The 21,505-nt window shown below is 34.4% G+C and overlaps 1 protein-coding gene across 1 annotated transcript; it reads right to left on the bottom strand.

Moving 5' to 3' along the window:
• Positions 1 to 8: 8 nt before the first annotated feature.
• Positions 9 to 21,468, bottom strand: slc5a11 (solute carrier family 5 member 11). Its single transcript, XM_056453285.1, has 16 exons — positions 21,359 to 21,468; positions 18,759 to 18,923; positions 18,506 to 18,577; positions 17,727 to 17,831; positions 15,973 to 16,032; positions 14,147 to 14,251; positions 13,962 to 14,067; positions 11,948 to 12,028; positions 11,247 to 11,452; positions 10,149 to 10,284; positions 9,938 to 10,045; positions 8,578 to 8,728; positions 7,224 to 7,392; positions 4,154 to 4,369; positions 3,865 to 3,994; positions 9 to 1,587 (listed from the first exon to the last, which is right to left on the bottom strand). Exons 2-16 carry the CDS (start codon positions 18,891 to 18,893, stop codon positions 1,364 to 1,366), a joined length of 2,004 nt encoding a protein of 667 aa, XP_056309260.1. The 5' UTR covers positions 18,894 to 18,923; positions 21,359 to 21,468; the 3' UTR covers positions 9 to 1,363.
• Between the last annotated feature and the right edge of the window lie 37 nt (positions 21,469 to 21,505).

Raw genomic sequence — 21,505 nt, 5'->3', positions numbered from 1 at the left:
TAGTAGAGTTGTTTTTTAATGGTTTAATTTACAGAAATGTCAAGGGAAAATAGAAAATACTGATTTGCATGTTAGACCACTATTAAAGTCCACGTGAATTCAAACTTTACAATGTTTATTTTGCTAGCGCGCATTGTTATTCCTTAAGTCACAGGGGTCAAACTTATTTCCTGGAGGGCCACAGCTCTGCACAGTTTAGTTTCAACCTTAATTAAACACACCTGATTAAACTAATTAAGTCCTCCAGGCTTGTTTGAAACCTACAGGTAAAGCTGCAGTCACACTAGAGTTTGAGCTTGCGAAATTCTGTCGTATGGCGCTGCGAAAAGGGGTGGGATTATACATTTAAGAAAGCAAGTGATTGGTCCATGTTTTAAATTACCGTCCAGAGAGGTCATGTTTTGATATTCGATTGACAATCATGTGATGCGATTTCATGGAGTTCTCCAAGCTTGAACTTTCTAACTTGGCAAACTGCGAAACTTTCCGCATGACTTTGTGTTTCCGGTATTACGCAATCGCGTGTATGAATGGGGAGAAACGTGCAGTGTGACCTTAGCTTAAATGTGTTGGAGCAGGGTTTAAACCAAACTGTGCAGGGTTGCGGCCCTTCAGTGAACTAAGTTTGACACCCCTGCTTTACGTGAACTATTAATCTACACAAGTCAATACAGTAAATATAAATGTTTCTTTTAGTAATCTTAAATCAAAATCTGATGTCATTTTGACGGCTTCTGACACAATATTCTTGACCCCACCCCCTTACTGTTGAGTTAATGATATGCAGAAAGAAAGCCCCGCCCCCTACTCAGTAGTCCGTTTCAGTTGGAAGTACATCAACATATTGAAATAAAAGTCTCTGCAACTTCCAGTTAATGCTAAAGTACAAATGATATTAAAAAAAACATATGATTTTGTTAGCTCACATTGCTAGCTTTTGTGGTCAACAATTCATCTGTGTATCATGTCATTAAGAAAAAAAATGTTTGCAAATTCTCAGATTACTTCGATTTAAGGTATTGGGCGTGGCTAACATATTTAACCACGCCCCTCCACTGTCAGTTTTGACAACAAACAGAAATGGCGATGAAGAGGTGTCTCTTAGGTTGTAATAACTCTCCCGAAACCCTTTTCCACCAATCTTTCCGAATGAAATGCCTACTTTGCTACATCCAATAAGCTCGCAGTTAAGAAAACAAGCCACGCCCACTGTTTTCTCATTTAATATTCCGTTTCTATAGGAACGCCTCACACAATACGAAAACAAAAAACGGTCGCAGCGTCAGTTCACGCGGACTTTAATAATCATCAAACTCCATAAAGGCTGTTATTTGCAATACAAATAAATTAAGGACTAGTGTCTCTATGCCCAGTAGGCGATGAGAAAGACGGCCACTGACACACAGACGATGAGGTTTGCATTGACCATGTGTTTCATACAGGGCTCTTCCTCCAGGGAACACATGGCAGCGTCTGGAGGAGCAGGAGATGAGGACTTTTCTGTCTGCTTCTCCATTCCACACAGCCAGAACAGAGCAGACTTCAGTTTAGACGAGCCCGCACCGCTGGACACCGAACCACTGGAGTCTGGTGAACAATAACGCACTCAGGATTACATGCAAACTCACTGACGATCTGACGACTCTGAGTAAAAATGTTCTTGAGGGATGATGGGCATATTGTGTTTTTGGGTATTGTGTAAATTGAGAAAGTCTTGATCGTGGTAAAAAGTGTAAGAGAATTAGTTGAAGTTGTATTGATTTTATTGAATTTAATTGAAATTTATAAGATGATTAGTGGTTATAGTTATGAGGTTGATGAAAATCTAAAAGTTTGAGTCAAAAGTTTTTTTTTCTTATTCTAATTTTATATGACTCTGTATAAATAAAGTTTAACAAAGCTTATATATATATATATATATATATATATATATATATATATATATATATATATATATATATATATATATATATATATATATATATTATTATTATTATTATTATTATTATTATTTATTTATTTATTTATTTATTTTTTTTTTTTAAACAAAAATTATTTGTTTACAGACCTTTTCTTTTTCTGTTCCACATTTTTTTCCCATAATTTAAACCCACTGACAAATCAAACAGCTTTGTCTCCCTCTGCTGGATAACTAAACTATTACTAACGTCAAGTAGGCTTAACCCCTGTGCACTGTTCAAATTTACTGCCCTTTTGTTATGTTCGGGACTAAAACATCCACTGAATTAAAGTACTGTAAAAATGCATCAGATATTATATTTGTTTATAAGTTTGAAATATTTGTTTAAATTTTTTTTGCATAAATCTGTTAATCAACCATAGTCCTGATCAACTGTTTAGAAAATGACAGGATTTTATCTCTTTAATTGCCAAGTTCACAAATGATGTCACTGATTTGGTGAAAACACACAGAAAATGATGTATTTTCAATATAAAAAGTAATTGTGGACAGGATTTTTTTTTTACCTTTTATCACAGTCTTGGACATGTGAGCGATTAGTAACAACATTGGCTTTGATGCATTGTTAGATTAAAATTTTTCTCCCAAATTTACTGTTGGTGGCAGTTTTCTTCCATTATAATCACATTTGATGGTGAATAAATACACAGTCTTTGATTTTATTTACTCCATTTAGTTCTGAAAGCTGACATACATATTTGGATTTTCTCAGACACATCAAGGTAAGTGCACAAATGTCACTCTCACAAACACACACACATACACACACTTTATTTTGCTGTTATACACCATATAAACTAAGTTTTATTTTTTGCACAGGCCTATCTAAAAGCTTAATGGTGCCAATTGATGATTAACAGCAAAGGTTACAAATTTGACCTCTTCCCAACAGGGAAAACCATCTACAATCAAAAATGCATGATCATATGCTGTCATGGTTTTGTAATCAAAAAAATGTGGTTATGATGGAAGTCAATGGGACAAAAACACTCACTGACAGTAAGGGAGGAAAATCTATTAAAAACAAGGCATCAATGGTAATGTTGTTTTACATGTCCAAGACTTTGATAAAAGGTTTTAAAAAATCTAGTCCACAATTACTTTTTATATTGAAAATACATAATTTGTGTGTGTGTGTGTGTGTGTGTTTCATCAAATCAATAACACAATAATAATAATTTGGCATTTAAGGAGTTAAAATCTTGTACTTTTCTAAGCAATTTAGTAGTTTTGATTTATGCAAACACATTTGAGAAAAACATTGATCTGATGCATTTTTACAGCAGTTTCATTAAGTGAATGTGTTCATCCTGAACATCACAAAAGGGTCTTAAATTTGACCAGAGAGTATCGTTGAGCTTTTTTAAAAACTTGAAAGCATTTTCTCAAAATATTCGTCAAAATAAGATTTGTCAGCAGAAATCATCCTGCTAGCTGAAACACAGAGAAAATTGTGGCCAAATTAATACTCAAAATCACCCTAGAGTGGATGAAAACATCCCCAACAGTACATAAGGGTTAAAGGGATAGTTCAGCCAAAAATGAATATTTACTCACTATTTACTTATCTTCTTTCTGGACTCACTTGAGGGTATTTCGAAGAATGTTGGAAACCGGTAACCATTGACTTCCAGAGTAGGGAAAACAAATGGAGGTCAATGGTTACCGGTTTCCAACATTCTTCAAAATATGTTTTTTGTGTTCATCACAAAAAAATTAAGACTTTTTTTAGGTGAATTATCCCTATAAAATTGAAAAAAAGATCAGTTGATCATTAAACTTATTATTTTTCCAAACACACACATACAGTACACACGCACAGATTTGCTTTTTATATAAAGTCATAAAATAATTCAGAAATGCACTTGAACTGGACAAAGTACCTTCTTTGGCAGGAAGTGCTTCATTTTCTTTGTCTTTTATGTCGTTGTCGATGGTGTAGAGCTCTGAAGACACAACCTCTTCACTTTCTATCACCGCATCAAAGCGCGTGTACCACGTCAAACGACTGATCTGTAAAACAGAGAAGATATTTTGAAGAATGCCAGAAAATGTTAGCCATTAACATCCATGGTGTGAAAATAAATACAATGGATGTCAATATTTTCGAACATTCTTCAAAATATCTTCTTTTGTGTTTAACGTAATAAATGTGTGGTAAATGTTTCTGACCTGTTCTGGTTTGGGTTTCTCAGTGGCCAGACTGACACACACCACCACGATAAGTGTGAGGATGGTAAGAATGACAGAGAAGTATAGGAAGTGAACGTATTTGATGATGTCAGGCCTGGTGTCGCTCTCGTAACACTGCGGTGTGGGATAGACGAAATCTAGTATCATCCGCGTACATCCGACTGCCATTCCCACCATTAGGCCCCAGAATGCCCCCTGCACCAACACAAGAGAAAAAAGACTGCTGATGTGTGTGTGAGATCATATTAATGGAGCATCATCTTAATAGAATTGTAATGAATATAACTGTTAAATCATTAGTGGTGGGGGGAATTACATTGACAAGTCAACAAGTGGCAACTTTTTAGCTACTTACTCAACCAATTTGTGCATAAACAAATTGCTTACCCTCAAGGGATTTCAAAAAGAAGATATTTTGAAGAATGTTGGAAACCTGTAATCATTGACTTCCATAGTAGGGAAAACAAATACTATGGAAGTCAATGGTTACCGGTTTCCAACATTTAAAATATCTGTTTGCTCAATAAAAAAAAAACGGAAGAACAAAAGGAAGATGAGTAAATAAAGACCGTCAATTTTTGGTGAACTATTCCTTTAAAAGAAGTCAGCAAGTCAACAGGGGCAATTTATTATATATTTACTTAACCGATTTATTTAGAAAAAAAAGAAAAAAAGATGTCTCCAAATTGATCACTTATGTACTACTCTATGAAATATAAATAAATAAATGGAAAAAAAATAAACATTGCTCTTTAATCTTTTTAAATACCCAAATTACTTATCTAAATCGCTTATTTATTCAAATATTAAAAAAAAAAAAAGTATGGAATGCTGAGATGAGTTGAAATTCCAACATAAAATGTGGTTTTTATCATTTTTAACATTTTTATCTCTTAAATATGATTGATATATTAATTTGTACATAGACAAAGTCAGAATTATGCGTTATGAAATAAATTACAAGACCGAAAGTGACAAAAAATGTTTACTTTGTCAACATACACCCTTTTCACATTTCCGGGTTTCTCAGTAGCGGAAGTCATCATAGTTTGGAAAACAAAGAGCGCAGTGAATAGGAGAATACAACAAATATTTGTTTTAGAATCTTATTTGCTTAAATAATAAAAGGAAAAACTTCACGATGATGTTATAAACACTTTCAGAAAAAGGGAAAAAATTGTGTGAGACTAATGATGGCAGCCAGAGGAGAGACACATATAAATGTTCATACGTTTTTGTAAAAATAAAAATATTAAAAACTTTAAAGGATTTATGATGCTAATGAGTGTTAAACAGGTCATAACAGGCTCGTGAAAATGGTCCATTAAAATTATGACTTGTGCGTGGAATTCCATTTGGAATCTTTATGAAACCTACAACTTTGCAGAATAATGAGGTCATAATCGTGTGATTAAAAACTGAGCATTATTACATACTATCATAATTCTGACATTAAAGTCAGCAGTGTTGGGTAAGTTAAAAAAGTAATAGATTACAAATTACTGACTACTACTGGAAAATTGTAATTTGATTACATTACTAATTAATGTAAAAAGTGATCAGGTTATTATTTACTTTAAGGTTACTTTTTAGATGTACTTTTAGACGTTGCAGCAAATAATGTGATTTAAAAGCATTTCTTTTTTAAAAACTGTATTTGTAACACAAGTAACGCAATTACATAGATTTAAGTTACTAATCAAATTACACAAATTTAAAATGTAATTCGGGGGTGGTGCGGTATTTTAGTGGTTAGCACTGTCGCCCCACAGCAAGAAGGTTGCTGGTTCGAGCCCCGGCTGGGTCAGTTGGCATTTCTGTTTGGAGTTTGCATGTTCTCCACGTGTCCGCTTGGGTTTCTTCAGGGTGCCCCGGTTTCCCCCACAAGTCCAAACACATGCGCTATAGGTGAATTGAATAAGCTAAATTGGTCGTAGTGTTTGTGTGTGAATGAGTGTATATGGGTGTTTCCCAGTGCTGGGTTGCAGCTGAAAGGGCATCCGCGATTATATTGTACAAACATATGCTGGATAAATTGGTGGTTCATCCCGCTGTGGCGAGCCCTGATAAATAAAGGGACTAAACCGAAGGAAAATTAATTAAAATGTAATTGCGCTCTCCAAAAATGTAATTAGAATACAGTAACACGTTACTGTAGATCGTATTACATCTAACTGAACTCAGCATTACAAAAGTTTCAAGAACTTGTAAAATGATAGAGTTTTTAAATTATCAAATACAAAGTCAATTATTAAAAATAAAAGAAAATAAATTAGAAAAAATTGTCGAAATTCATATTATTTATTATGTTCAACAAACATGTTTGTGACTTGCCATGTTATAATTATTAGATCGCGATGGACCGTCATTATTATGAGACAAGGAGCTGAAATTATGATACACCGCCATATTAATGACACAAAATAGTCAGAATTAGCCCTTTTAAAAGGTCAAAAGTATACAGTTGAAGTCAGAATTTTTAGCCCCCCTTTGAATTTTTTTTGCTTTTCTAAATATTTCCCAAATGATGTTTAACAGAGCAAGGAAATTTTCACAGTATGTCTGATAAGATTTTTTTCTTCTGGAGAAAGTCTTATTTGTTTTATTTCAGCTAGAATAAAAGCAGTTTTAAATTAAAAAAAAAAAACATTTTAAGATCAAGATTATTAGCTCCTTTAAGCTATTTTTTTCAATAGTCTACAGAAAAAAAAAACATCATTATACAATAACTTGCCTAATTAACCTAACCTGCCTAGTTAACCTAATTAACCTAGTTACGCTTTTAAATGTCATTTTAAGCTGCATAGAAATGTCTTGAAAAATATCTAGACAAATATTATTTACTGTCATCATGGCAAAGATCAAATTAATCAGTTATAAGAAATGAGAAATTAAAACTATTGTGTTTAGAAATGTTGAAAAAATCTTCAATTGGGGAAAAACATAAACAGGGCTAATAGTTTAGGGGGGTTAATAATTCTGACATGAACTGTACATGTAATATGAAAGTCTAACTAATGTTTGAGCACATTTTGTTTTGGTTATGCACCTTCTCATTGGTCCGTTTCCAGAAGCATCCAGCGACGAAGATGACAGTTATGGGGGGCTGCAGGTACATACTGATGGACTGGATGTAGATGAAGAGCTGCCCGCCCTGACTGGCCTGAACCAGAGGAATCCACAGCACCGACACCACCACTAACACCAGTACAAACACTCTGACACACATGATTGTTTTTGTGAATTGTGGGGACATTACAAAGGTTTCCATTGTTATTAGATTGTACAAATTGTATTTTCTATTGCCCTAACCCCACCCTACCCCTAAACCCAACCCTCACAGGAAACTGTGTAGTTTTACTTTCTGAAAAAACCTTAAATTCTGTGTAATATATAAGCTTTTGGCAATGTCCTCATATTTCACCACCTTCTTGCAATACCTGTGTCATACCTATGTCATTATACAAATTTTTGTCCTTATATGTCACAAAAACACGTACACATACACTGCACCTTAGTCTTTTTACTGACTACCAGCAGGGGCCGCTAGTGTCCCATGATATGATGTTGATCATTTTCTGTCCAATATTTGAGGCTGTTCCATAACCAACACTGTCTTTATGTCAGCCTCCAGCATTGGGCTGATTTTGAATTTTGGGTTTTGCTTAAAATATAAATCAGGAAATCATCAAAACCCAACACTGGCTTGATGTCAACCTGATTTTTATTTACAGCCCTTGTTGTGTAGACTGTTAAGTTTAGGCATCAAGCTAATTTTAATTTCCAACTAATTTTGTTCAACATTGAGTACCTTTTATATTACCACTCTACTGTATTTTTCAAAATATGCTCATTTTTACAAGTCCCCTAGAGTTAAACAGTTGAGTTTTACTATTTTTGAAACCATTCAGCCAATCTCTGGTTCTGGCAGGAGCACGTTTAGCTTAGCTTAGCATAGCATAGATCATTGAATCAGATTAGACCATTAGCATCTCACCCAAAACTGACACCAGAGATAAATTTCTTATTTAAATCTTGACTCATCTGTAGTTACATCATGTATTAAGACAGACAGAAAATGAAAGTTGCTATTCTTGAGGTCAAAATGACTAGGAACTATCATACCAGCATAATAATCAAGGGACTTTGCTGTTGTACCATGGCTGCAGCAGACACAATGATATTATACAGCATCTGAAATTAGTCCCAAGCACCAGGCCCTAAACTTGCACCACCAGTTAGAATTTGCATAATATCGTTTCTCCTGAGATCCATTCATCTGAAACTCTACTCTGTAGAACTCTACACTATACAACTCAGTAAAACTTTAACTCTGTAGAGGCTATTCTCAGAAGAAAAAAATGGAGTGTTCCTAGTGTTAAACGCTTGCTGATGTCTCTCACCTTCCCACAATCATGAGCTCCCACTCAGAGGCAGTGTGACGGATGTTCCTCCACAGGTCCATGGTGAAAATGGTGCTGGAGCTGTTGAATATAGAGGTCAAAGAGGACATGAGTGCAGCCAACATCACCGCCATCATTAAACCCCTCAGACCTGCACAAACACACAGAAAGTAAATTACTCGTCCATATCTGAAATATAAGGAAAAACAAAGCAACAAATGCTTCTTTTACTTTTGTTTCTAGTCCAATTATCTCAAAATTCTTAAATCACTAGACAAGTAAGAAATATTTGCTGCGTCCCAATTCGCATACTTATACTACACCCTCAAAGTATGTACTTTTTTGTGAAGGAAAAGTACACACTTTTAAGTGTGTAACAGAAGAGTATGCAAGCTTTTAGGACATACTACTTCCTCGTTAACAGATCGTTGTGTCGCTTAGTTACGAGCCTTGTCAATCATCCACACATCATCCACATTTCTGTCATATTTAATTTCCTACCTTATTGGAGAAGCAGCAGCAGCAGATTAATCTCCCATTCACGAGTCTTTCATGCAGAGAAATCTCCTCAGGTGTTTGGATAGTTCTGCATTCAGATGTTAATGTCCAAACACGTCTTTATATAAGTTCAGTATTGTTGTTGCAGATGAAATATATCACAGAAAACGCGATTAAAATATGTTCCAGTGGGCTTGATATTAATTAACAGTCATACAGACATCTTTACTGAAGCCTCTCTACTTGATGGTTGGTCTCGCGCGTCCATCATGTTTGTAGTTTGTTTACACTTTTCACCTGCGTTTGTAGTTCTAATCGAATTCACGTCCTAAGTGCAATGTATTGTGGGCAATATCAGCGGTTAGAGTATGGACACTTCTGCACTTCGAGTTTTTACGGGATATAGTAAACCATACGGGAACCTTTGGCATACTCTTTTTAACATACTACGATTTGGGACATACTAATTCTACTTTCAAATACTATTTAGGACGGATAGTAAACGAATTGGGACACGGCAATTGTCTTGTTTTCGGAAATAATATGTCAAAATGAAGTGAGTTTTTCCTTAAAGCAAGAAAAATAATCTGCCAATGAGGTAAGCAAAATAATCTTGTTTTTGAATTGAAACAATATTTTTTGCTTACCCCATTGGCGTATTATTATGCTTGTTTTGCAGAAAAACTCACTTCATTTTGACATTATTTCTGAAAAAAAGACAATATTTCTTACTTGTCTAGAAAATGTTACTTGATTTAAGAATTTCTTGATTTAACTCACTTAATTTTGAGTAATTATATAAGAAAAGCATTTTTTTTTTTGCAGTCAACACAGTATCAATTGAGGCAAATCTTATAGATACCTGCAGGAAGGAGCTCCATGACCAGCTTGGCATAAGCAATGTCCGAGCAGCCCACCGGATTCCCACAAACCTCTTTACACACCTCCGGGTCTCCACAGCCCACCTCATCTGCAATTGACATACAAAACATGACAAACTGTATGTTTACATGTTGAAAGTCATTAAAGGCCTTGGTATTGTTTTTTTTCTCTTCTGTTTTTCAGTGGTGCACCTGGGTAAAGTATCCTGCTGATCATGCCTGGGATCACCATCATGAAGAAGGGCAGAACTTTGATGTAAGCGGCCAACAAAGATCCTCCTTTAGCATGCAGTATGTTCTTAGCTGCTAGTGAACGCTGCACTATCACCTGCACACAGATATGACAACAAAATAAATTATACTTAGAAGCTATTTTATGGTTAATCAGTCATTTAAGGATGATTGCAAGGTTATTATACTACTAGATACAGCGCATAGAAAGTTTTAGAACTACATCTTAGCATAGATTATGTATATATATATATATATATATATATATATATATATATATATATATATATATATATATATATATATATATATATATATATATATAACAGGTGCACTTAAGTACAAACTGGATTATAGTTTACATTTAAGTATATTTTTTGTTGAAGCATGTGTGTCTTCTATGTAACTACATCAGTACATGCATATCTGATTGTTTTAAATATTAGCTTTACCTCCTGTAATATTAAATAACACACTATATGACTATAGTTCAAGAAAATTTTATAAATGTGCTTATTAAAGCCAAATTAAAATTAGTAAATGATCATTTACAATGTAGTTTTACAGGTGTATATCAGAATTTTAAGAAAGTCATGAAAATATATTCAATTTAAGAACACTTGTGGCAAAAAAAGTGGCATTGATATTTATTGATTATAATATCCGCAGGTAATATTGTGTGTTTGATTGACATATGTTGTACAATTTGACGAACACTACAAGTGACCATTAAGTAAAAACACATAATAAAGCGTACAGTGTGATTTCAGCAATACAGTATGCTTTTTCGAACCCATCTGTTAATTTTGCATAAATGTATTTTTGAAACAATACTTTTCAATGGGAACTTAAATTCTTCTTGGATGAATCGTTCTACAGTAGATAGACAGAACTAGTACCCTAATAGAACTTGAACTCTCAGTAGATCTAGACGCAAAAAACAATAGTTTTGTGTCGAGATGTTCATCTACATCATCAATGTATACAGATATAAAGAAAGAAAGAATTAAAGATTAAAGCTATCATAATTAAATAAAAGCAACACTTCTGGGACCTCACCTGGTCAGAACACCAGTACCACATGGATGGTATGGACATGCCCAGGATTACTCCTGGCCAGGGCAGGTCAGAGGTCACAGGGTGACGGAAAATATGAAAGGCATCGTCACGAGGGATTCCGCAGGTGGTGTTGGGCACTCGGATGGAGGGAATAGCTTGAGGATACTTGTCCAGGACAGCTTCAAATCCCCCAACCTCTGCAAAACCTTCATAGGGATATCAAGAAGAACTACATCTCAAATGGGACCTATTATTATTACATTAAACAGCAGCGCTCAAACCTACTGGAGGTCCATTTTCCAGCTGATTTTTGCTCCAACCTAAATGAACCCCAGGTGAAACAGCTAATTACTAGAGACTCCTTAACAACACTGCGTTCCATTTGAAGGGCTCGTCCATATACACCAATTTCTTCTAAGTGTTTACCCTTTTGAGTGACATCTCTGAAGGGATTAGGGCATAGGGGATCCATTTCAAATGAAATGATGTGTGCGACACTATGAAATGTCATCAGGTGTACCATTCAAAATGCCATGATTGTTTTCACTTAGAAGTGCTCTTGGGAGGAGCATATGTATCCCTTTTGGAAAACACTACAAGTGCGCTAGTGCTGGTTGGAGCTAAAACTTGCGGACCCTATGAGAGTTGAATTGGGCATGCCTGGTAATTTTATTAACATGATAATTTTCATGATCACTCACTGAAACCCATGAGGATCAGGGCTCCGGTCACCATGATGATAGTCTGAACCGCATCAGTGTAGATCACGGCTGCCAGACCACCTGTGAATCAAGAAAAGGTTTAGAAGATTATAAAATTTTTGTTCTTTAAGGATTAAAAGTCTGTTTACAACAAGATTGATATTAATAACTTGTGACTGTGTTGAACTAGTCTCTTGTATTCAACAGCCAAAGTCACATCATTTCAGTAAAAATGATATGACATTGAGAACTTCTCTATCAATGTCTATTTCACATCAGTATTATGAATTTAAAAAATAAATGAAAGGGTAATGTTGGGCAATGCGGTGGCACAGTAGGTAGTGCTGTCGCCTCACAGCAAGAAGATCGCTGGTTCGAGCCTCGGCTGGGTCAGTTGGCATTTCTGTGTGGAGTTTGCATGTTCTCCCTGTGTTCGTGTGGGTTTTCTCCGGGTGCTCTGGTTTCTACCACAAGTCCAAAGACATGCGGTACAGGTGAATTGGGTAAGCTAAATTGTAGTGTAGTGTATGTTTGTATGAGAGCGTATGAGTGTTTCCCAGTGATGGGTTGCAGCTGGAAGGGCATCCACTGCATAAAATATGTGCTGGATAAGTTGGTGGTTCATTCCGGTGTGACGGCCCCATTTTAATAAAGGGACTAAGCCGAAAAGAAAATGAATGAATGAATGAGGGTAATGTTAAAGTAGAAGTCTGTTACCAAATCCTCAATAAAACAAATGTAAAGATGCACCAATATATGGGTCAATAAATTAATTAATACTAAATTTATTATTTTTTTTTATTAAAACTGAAAATAAGATTATTTTACTCACCCCGCATTCCATATTATTATTTTTAAGAACAAAAAATTATTTACTAATTATTTCTGAAAACAAAACAATAGTTTTTTACTTGTTAAGAAAATGCTTGTTGTTTTAAGAATGTTTCTATATTTTGACAAGAAACAATTAACAAAAAAAAAAACATTTTTATTGTAAAGTGTTACCGTTATAGTATTTTTTTTTTCTTCTTTCTTTTTTTTTTAAATATATTTTTCTAATGGTATTTAAAGGACATTCAACCTGAAACTTACATTATCTTCCCCTGAAATAAAAACATAAATACAGTGAATAAAAAGTAATTCATCCCAAAAAATTCTAAAATGGACTGATGGTTGATGTCTGTGAGTTGTTCTATGTCATTCATTTGGTTCTCAGCTTTTTTATCTTCAGTCATTGTCCTTGTCCTCAGCCCAATTGAACGTACAGCTTTAATAATTTTATGCTAAAAACTGTTAGCCTATTTAGAAACAAATACTTCAGAAATAGCAAAGTTGTTATCATTCACAACAACTGATTAAAAACACAAAATTAAAAATAATTCCACAAATAAATGCTACAAATATATAATACAAACAAATTTATTTACAATTGTTTCTGTCAGTCCTGTCACATTTGCAATAAAGGCTATGACTCGGAAATAACATCATTTGACAAAGAAGCTGACAGTGACGAAGGATGCGTTCTATCATTGAATTGTATGATTTTATGCTTGTTTTGCATGATATTTTTGAGGACGACAAGCTTAAGTCAGCCCTGTCACTTTTTTTTAATAAGTGAAAATGTACGTTTCTGGTAGAATGTCCCTTAATATCTAAATGTGTTTGTGAATATGCTGTCCACGAGGCTAAATGTCATGCTTTATTTGTGTTTGTACATTTGGAGCTTTATTATTTATGCCTATTTTAAATATATACAAAGTTTTTCTTGTTTATTATTTTAATCTATGTTCGCATGAAACTGCCATGAAAGCAACGAACACCGATGTAAACTAACAGCCAGTTTGAATCCACCCTAAAGAGCTGGAGAATTTAAAAAGGGACAGTTAACGACGTAACTGCAGCGTTCGCTTTTAATAAACAGAAATGTCGGTTGCGGTTGGTGTGGGTTGTAGATTATAATCCTATTTAGTGTCTAAACTTGTCTAAAAGATTATAAAATATCACAATTTCAGACCTGCGATGGTGTACAGAGCCGTAATGCCCAGAAGCAAAACCACAGCGAGGTAAATATTCCACTGCAGAGCCTGCTGGATGAACACCGCTCCGGCGTACATGTCTACCTGAAGACCGAGAAATAACGTTACAAATCACCAGACCAGCAAAACCAGGTAAATACATGTTAAAGTGTAGCATACTTACTGATATTTTGGTGAAGATGTAGATAAATAGATATAAAACACAAAGAAATAACTGTATCCTTTTGCCCCCAAAACGTTTCTTTAAATACTCAGGCATTGTTGTGACCTGCAAGACCATAGAAAAGTCATGTTTAAAGGGAGAGTTATTATTTAGTGACTTTTTTCTTCCTCGGTTGTTCTTGGTTAATCAAAATGCAAGTTGAAGAATATAGGAAATAAAAGGTAAAGCGTAAACAAGAATGTCAGATTAATCAGTAAAACAAATAATGTGTATATATTCAATAATATAACTGAAATTAAAGTACTGAAAAAATATCTAAGCATTCACTTAAGCACTGTGATTAAATAGTTTGAATGATAGGTTCAACAATCTGCAGAGTTTTCTACGTGCACAGATTCACTGTGTGCCTTGGGGTAAGGATTGTCTGGTAGCATTTTATGACAAACCAAAGACCAGTTTTAGTTAAAAATATTATTTAATGTTTTACTAAAAAAACAGCAACAAATATGGAACAAAATCAGTGCCAAATGTATTTGAATAAAAAGTTTGTCAAATAGCACTGACTGAAAAAAAATTATACATTGGATTTGGAACTGCTTGCATTTTTAAACCAGTAAATAATTGATAAAAAAGTGCAAATAACGGCACAAAAGTAGCATTTTTAATATTAATATCAGTCTTGGACATTATAAGGCTAATAAATGGTTGTGAGTAGGCCTAAAATTAGTAAATTATGTTTTGGACATGCATTGGCTCTAATCAGGGGCGTAGCAACCAGGGGGGACAGGGGGATCCGTCCCCCTCACTTTTAGAGACAGACCATTTAGAAACAGGTGATTAATAATTATATGAACGTATGATCTCATACAGCCGTCCCCCCCACTTTTAAAATGTCCGCTACGCCCCTGGCTCTAATGTAACGAAAGCCAGATGGTGATCGCATAAGCCTCATTCCTCACATCTCCAGGTGATCCAGCGATCTTTTGCCTCCTTGTTGAGCGTCTCTCATTCCGGTATTTCCGGCTCGCCCCTGGTTAGACCGGTGGGGTTACAGGGGTCCAAGACTTATATTAATATTAAATGCTACTTTTGTGCCGTTATTAGCTTTTTTTCTCACTTATTTACTGGATTAAAAATCTTAAATTGGTCCATCTTCACCTGGTGAAAAAACATTCTACAATCTATTGAATCTGCTATCTGCAATCCATTGCTTTTCCTACAGCTCCCGTAATGTCGAATTTTAACAGCCGAATTTTAACCATTGAATTTATGAAAGCGAATTTTTGGACTAAAATAAAATGAGCTGAAATATATATATATATATATATATATATATATATATATATATATATATATATATATATATATATATATAATTGCCTTTTGAATATCACACATGGTATTTTTAAACAGAGCTGAATATTTTGGCTAAGTATTAAATTTAAGTGTGAAATTGTGTTTTGGATTGAAATATTCACAGTTTAAATAAACAGCTGTGTTAAATTTCAGGACCTAAAAATGACAAACCCTGGCAATTCAAGTGACTGAAATGAAATCAGTTGTTAATTCAATGTATTATGTTTTTCAGTTAGTGTTATTCTACAAGCTTTTTATTTCAATACTTTTGGCACTGATTTTGTCCCATACACAGCTTAGATTAAACGAGGTTAATCAAATTAATGGTGATGTTTGAGTTATATATCTACATAACAACTATGTTCATATCAGTAAAAACCTACTGTTTTTAGTCTATTTTAATGCATCCATACAAAACATTTTGAAATTGTGCATGTAATACTAAATTAAATGTCTTGCTGCTGCCTCACCCTTGAAGCAATGTAAATGGGTAAAAACAGCCAGCCCATGACCAGCACCATCAGCATGCCCTGCATAAAAACATGTGAAGTTAATCTCTGAGATATTAACTACATACATCACAAGAGCCTGTAGAAGTCACTCATTCCATAATTATTCACCTTTTTCCAGAATGTACTAACTATGAGACCCTGGACCAGAACCAGATGTTGCATGGATATGTTTGTAGAAATAACCAGCAATACTTTTTATGGGTCAAAATTAGCCATTTTTTTATTTTGTCAAAAAGATATTAGATTTAATATCATGTTCCATGAAGTCATTTTGTAAATTTCCTTCTATAAATTTATCAACTTTATGCACTGTAATATGCACTGCTTGGAGCTTAATTTGGAAACCTTTAGGTCCTGTGAAATTAACTGTCTAATAGTATCAGTATGCTAGTCTTCAGGATATTTATAATCTAGTATGCCCCTAAACAGTGACAAAACTCACATTTAAATTAGGAGATATAAACTACAAATCTTCACTTTCGCTTAAATGTATCAGCTTTTTATTTTTTCATTCTTCAGTTTCTCATCAATTTCCCAGTGATGGGTTGCAGCTGGATAAGTTGGCGGTTCAATCCGCTGTGGCAACCCCGGATTAATAAAGGGACTAAGCCAAAAAGAAAATGAAAAGAATGAGTTTCTCATCAAATCTTCTGGCCAATCAAATCCTATTGATGCCTATGGGTGCAGAGATATCCAAAGTAGGGCCCGCGGGCCAAGGTTGGCACATAGTAACCTTTGATATGGCCCCGCCATACCATATGAGAAGAGAGTGAGAAGGATAGAGGGTTGGGGTATCATCCTTTTAAACTTTTTTGTTTGTTTGTTTTATTGCTAAACTATAAGCAAACTGAAATGAAATGTTTCAATTAAATGTTGTAAATAAATCCGATTTCTTTACTATGTAAATACTGTCACTCGACGGATAGAGGGCTATGCAGAAGGCATCGAGCAAACCAAGGCAAAAACTAGTGTAACTACATGCGGTAATAAATTAGATGTAATATAGTTAATAAATCTATGTAATATAGATTTAACTGTAATATGTTTATAATAAAAAAAACATTTTTAAATATTATTAAATAAATTAGGAAACTAAATAAATTAGTTATATGTTAAATAAATTATGGCAACTATATTTACCTCCGGCCCACTAGTCTCAATCAAGTTTGGTCTTTGTCCCTTCACAAGAAAAAGCTTGGGTACCCCTGCTATAGGGTTTGACATGTCCTGCTCCCTTCAAGATGCTTCTCATATTTGCTTTTCATTTGATGCACTTGAACTCAACCTCTCACTGGAAGAGCTGTGATACAACAAAACTTTATTGGCTGTTTTTTTTATTAAAAGCGGAGGAGCTACTTTATGTCCCGCCCTGTCTTCATGTTTCAGTTGAGATTACCTCAAATATTAAATAAAAATGCTAATTTAAAGCACTTCACAGGACCTTTAAAGGCAATTTTTGAACCTTCAATATTTGAACCTTCAGATTCCAGATATATTCTAAACTTTGTTCATCCTATCAAACCATACATCAATGGAAAGCTTATTTATTCAGCTTTTATGTAATGTATCTGTAATCTTAATTTACAAAATGTACAATTATGACAGTTTATATACAGCTATACAGTTTTGTGGACAAGGGTCACATATAAAGTAGTAAATTCCTCAGATCAATACATTCTCTGTTTCTTGAATTGTAGATACTGTGTGCTCACATTCCATTCATAAGCGACGGCACCAATACCAGCTGCTGCCCCAGAGCCAGCAAGACCGATGAAGTGACCACTGCCCACATTACTGGCAAACAGAGATGCACCCACCTGCATAACATGACAGATGTACAAGGTGTGAGGTGGAAATTACATTTGATCCAAGATTTTAGTACGCTGAAACAAGCAAGCAAACAAACAAACAAAAACATTGCTTGGAGTAAAATAAAGGTTAACGGAAGGTTAAAATAAAGGTTAACAGAAACAACTTTGACTTATTTTGTTTCAGTTAGTTACCAAGGGAACATTTATTTAGTTTTGCTTTAAATGAAAAACTAAAATAAGTAAATAATCAAAACTATATAGATATTTAGGTAATAATAATGAAAATAACAAAAACAATAAACAGTAAATTGGTAATACTTCACATTAAGGTTTCATTTGTGAACATGAGTTCGCTACATTAACATAAATGAACTAAATTTGGGGAAAAAATCTACAGTATTAATATTAATTTCTATGTTTTAAGCTATAAATATGAATATTTAGCCAATGATCTGTGAACTAACATAAAGTGCCATTGAACAATTGTATTTTTCAATAAGTAATATCAACAAAGATTAATACGTCTTTAAAATGTTCATTACCACTTGGGTTAACTAATGCATTAACTAACTAAATGTTAACAAAAATAACTGTATCTACTCATCTATTTTTTGTTCTTATTTTAGGGTGAATTATCACATGTAATATGGACATGGTTTGAGTGAGATGGTCTCACTTACTGGCCACCAAGTCATGTTTTTGCCAGCAAGAAAATATCCATCCACTGTGCTCCTCTTGGTCTTCCACATGGACTGTTGGGTGAGCAAAGGTTATAAATATGCCATATACAAGATGTTAAGTCATAAATGTGATAAGTAAAATATTTACACAGCAAAGATTTTTTTATAGAGCATTGCAAAGAGAACAAGAATATAAAGCCTAAAGTTGTCACTGTGAAATACATGGTCATGATTGTGATTTCAGGAAACGTACCCACAAACCCACAGCCAGTATCAAGAGGAAGTAGATGACAAGAACCACTATATCTGTGGTGGCGAGGGTGGTCGGTTGTGCAGTGCCATCACTGGTGGGAGAAGGAGACGCATCGGGAGCCTCAGTGGCAGCCATGAGGCCAGAGAGTTTCTCAGGTGCGTGTCTCTTTAAAACACCACAGAGTGGATAATTGCCTCATACACAGACTCTGACATGCACACTCAGTGTAATTATATCAAGACGTGACTTTAAGTCTTAGCTGATTATACAGTACATTATCTGGACGGTATTTTCATGTGTTATGCTTATGCATGTGTTATGATACCAGCAATAAAGTTAAAATGAAAGGATGTCAAGCGTTTAAAACTAAAAACTCTCAAGAAAGGATCAAAAACATATTTTATAATGCTATACAAATGATAGTTTTACAGCTGATAAAATTTGATAATTATGTGCAAACTTGCTTATAGCAGTATGAATGACACGTTTTGAGGTTTTGTTAAAGAGTAAAGTTTTTTTGCGTCAAAGTGTGTAAAGGTATGTGCATCATCAGCCCCATACTCACAAAATATCACACCATTAGTAACCTATTAAAGGTTTTCCACTTTGACAAGTGAAACTCCTCAACTGTTCCAGTTGTTCATGATACTGAATAAGAATTTTTACTATTAATGGAAAGATTCATTTCTGAAGAGCAATTTAGGAAGTTTTAAACTGAACTCTCCAGGCCAGTATATTGCAAAATATATATATATATATACACCCCTCACAAATCTCTCATTTAAATTAATATTTTCTAAAGGAAGCTTTACAATATTATATTTGCACATAAACATTAGATTAGTCAGTACTGAAGCCAAATCTGGAGCTTATCTAACAAAATAAGACACACATTTGTATGTTAAAGAAAAATATTCAAGAGGAACAAATAAAAATGTTTAAAATTTAGTTGAAATTGTGTTGGTTGTAATTTATTTATATTATTTATCTATTTTTTGCAGTATTTTGCTTGAATTTAATTGTACTATCTTTCTATTTCTAAACATATTCAGTGACTAAAATATTGTTTTAATAAATCTGTTTTGTTCAAATGCACCAAAATACATTGCCTATATTCACTGAGAAATGGATACAAATATTCCTCTTCAAAATGACACCCCATTTTGAAGAGGAATATTTGTATCCATTTCTCAGTGAATATAGGCAATGTATTTTGGTCAATTATGCTGAGCACTGTATATATTTCTCTGCATTTTTTCCTTATTTCTAGGAACCAGTTAAGGTGAGACATGAAATTTTGAAACTCCCTTTCCAGTACAACTCAAAGGTCCTCTATTGGAGTGATTTCTGGTAACTGTTGAATCAAGAGTTTAGTGAACTCACAGTCGTTCAAGAATCTAGATGAGCTTAGTGACATTGTGCATTATCTTGCTGATAGGTAGGCTCTGGCATTTAAACGATGCACTAAGTAATCTAAAATGTAAAGAGAAAATACTTTGCTTCCACACACTATTACACCACCAGCAGCTTGAACCATTGATACAAGGCAAGATTGGTCCATTCATTCATACTCACATTCTGACCCAACCATCTAAATATCACATCAGAAATTGAGAAATGTTAGTAAAGCAGTAAAGGAAAGCAAAGCTAAAGTAAAGCCAGTAAACCAGAAATAGGTATGTTCTGATCTGACAGAAGTTTCACCACTGTGCATTTCTTCTTATGCTGTAGCTCACCTGCTTGGTGTGTTGAACATTTAGAGTTGCTCTTTTGTAAACCTCCAACAAGTAGTTCTTTGAATTACTGATGCTTTTTCATCCACTTAAAACTATCTGGTGATTCTGCTCTGACCTCTGACATCAACCAGGCATTCTTAGTTAAATATTTCTTAGTAAGTATTTTTCTATTTGTCAGACCATTCTCTGTAAACCTGGGGTGTCCAACATGTTCCTGGACGGTCACGGTCCTGCAAAGTTGAGGAGTAATGCTATTCAAACAAACCTGAACCATCTAGTCTACTGTAGGTTTTCAGAATCTCTAGAGGCATTGACTCTAGGCAAAAAGGTGTTGTTGCTGAACTTTGCAGGACCTGGCATGAACCCTAGAAATGCTTATGCATGAAAATTCCTGTATGTTGGACATTTCTGAAATACCCAGACCAGCCTGCCTGGGACCAACAATCATGTCATGTTTAAAGTCAGTTTCTATCTTATTCTGATGACATTTTAGACTGCCTTGACTACGTTGTTATCATGTGATTGGCTGGCGTACTTTCATTAACAAGCAGATACAAGCAGTGTACCTTATAAAGTGGCCAGCAAATATATGCAGTGGATATATAATACAGTTTAGTCATCCATTATCTAAATAGAAGAGTAAACATGCTGTAGTTATCATCAGCGTGAACAAGACCTGAGCATAAAATTGTATATAAGCCTGAACAGTTAGTTTTAAAATCATTGACACCCAAAAAATAAAACTTACAAATATATTAACGTTAACAAAAGTGTTTTCTTAGCCTGACGAATGGAACATTCATACACATGGACATAACTACATGAACAAAGAGAAAGCATACTGTATAACATTTAAAGACTCACCTGAGCAACGTGTCAGAAAAAGATAGAAGACTTTATTATTGTGAATGGGCCATTTGAACAGAACTGTAGAGTCCCTGTGATCAAATCCAGTGTTTCTAGAAAATCCTTCTTCGATCAAAGGGATCAAATTCCACTTGCCTTCATGTA

Source organism: Danio aesculapii, chromosome 3 (assembly GCF_903798145.1).
Source record: "Danio aesculapii chromosome 3, fDanAes4.1, whole genome shotgun sequence".
NCBI lineage: Eukaryota > Metazoa > Chordata > Actinopteri > Cypriniformes > Danionidae > Danio > Danio aesculapii.
The sequence above is the reverse complement of the archived record's forward strand: the minus strand, read 5'-3'. Positions and strand labels throughout refer to the sequence as shown.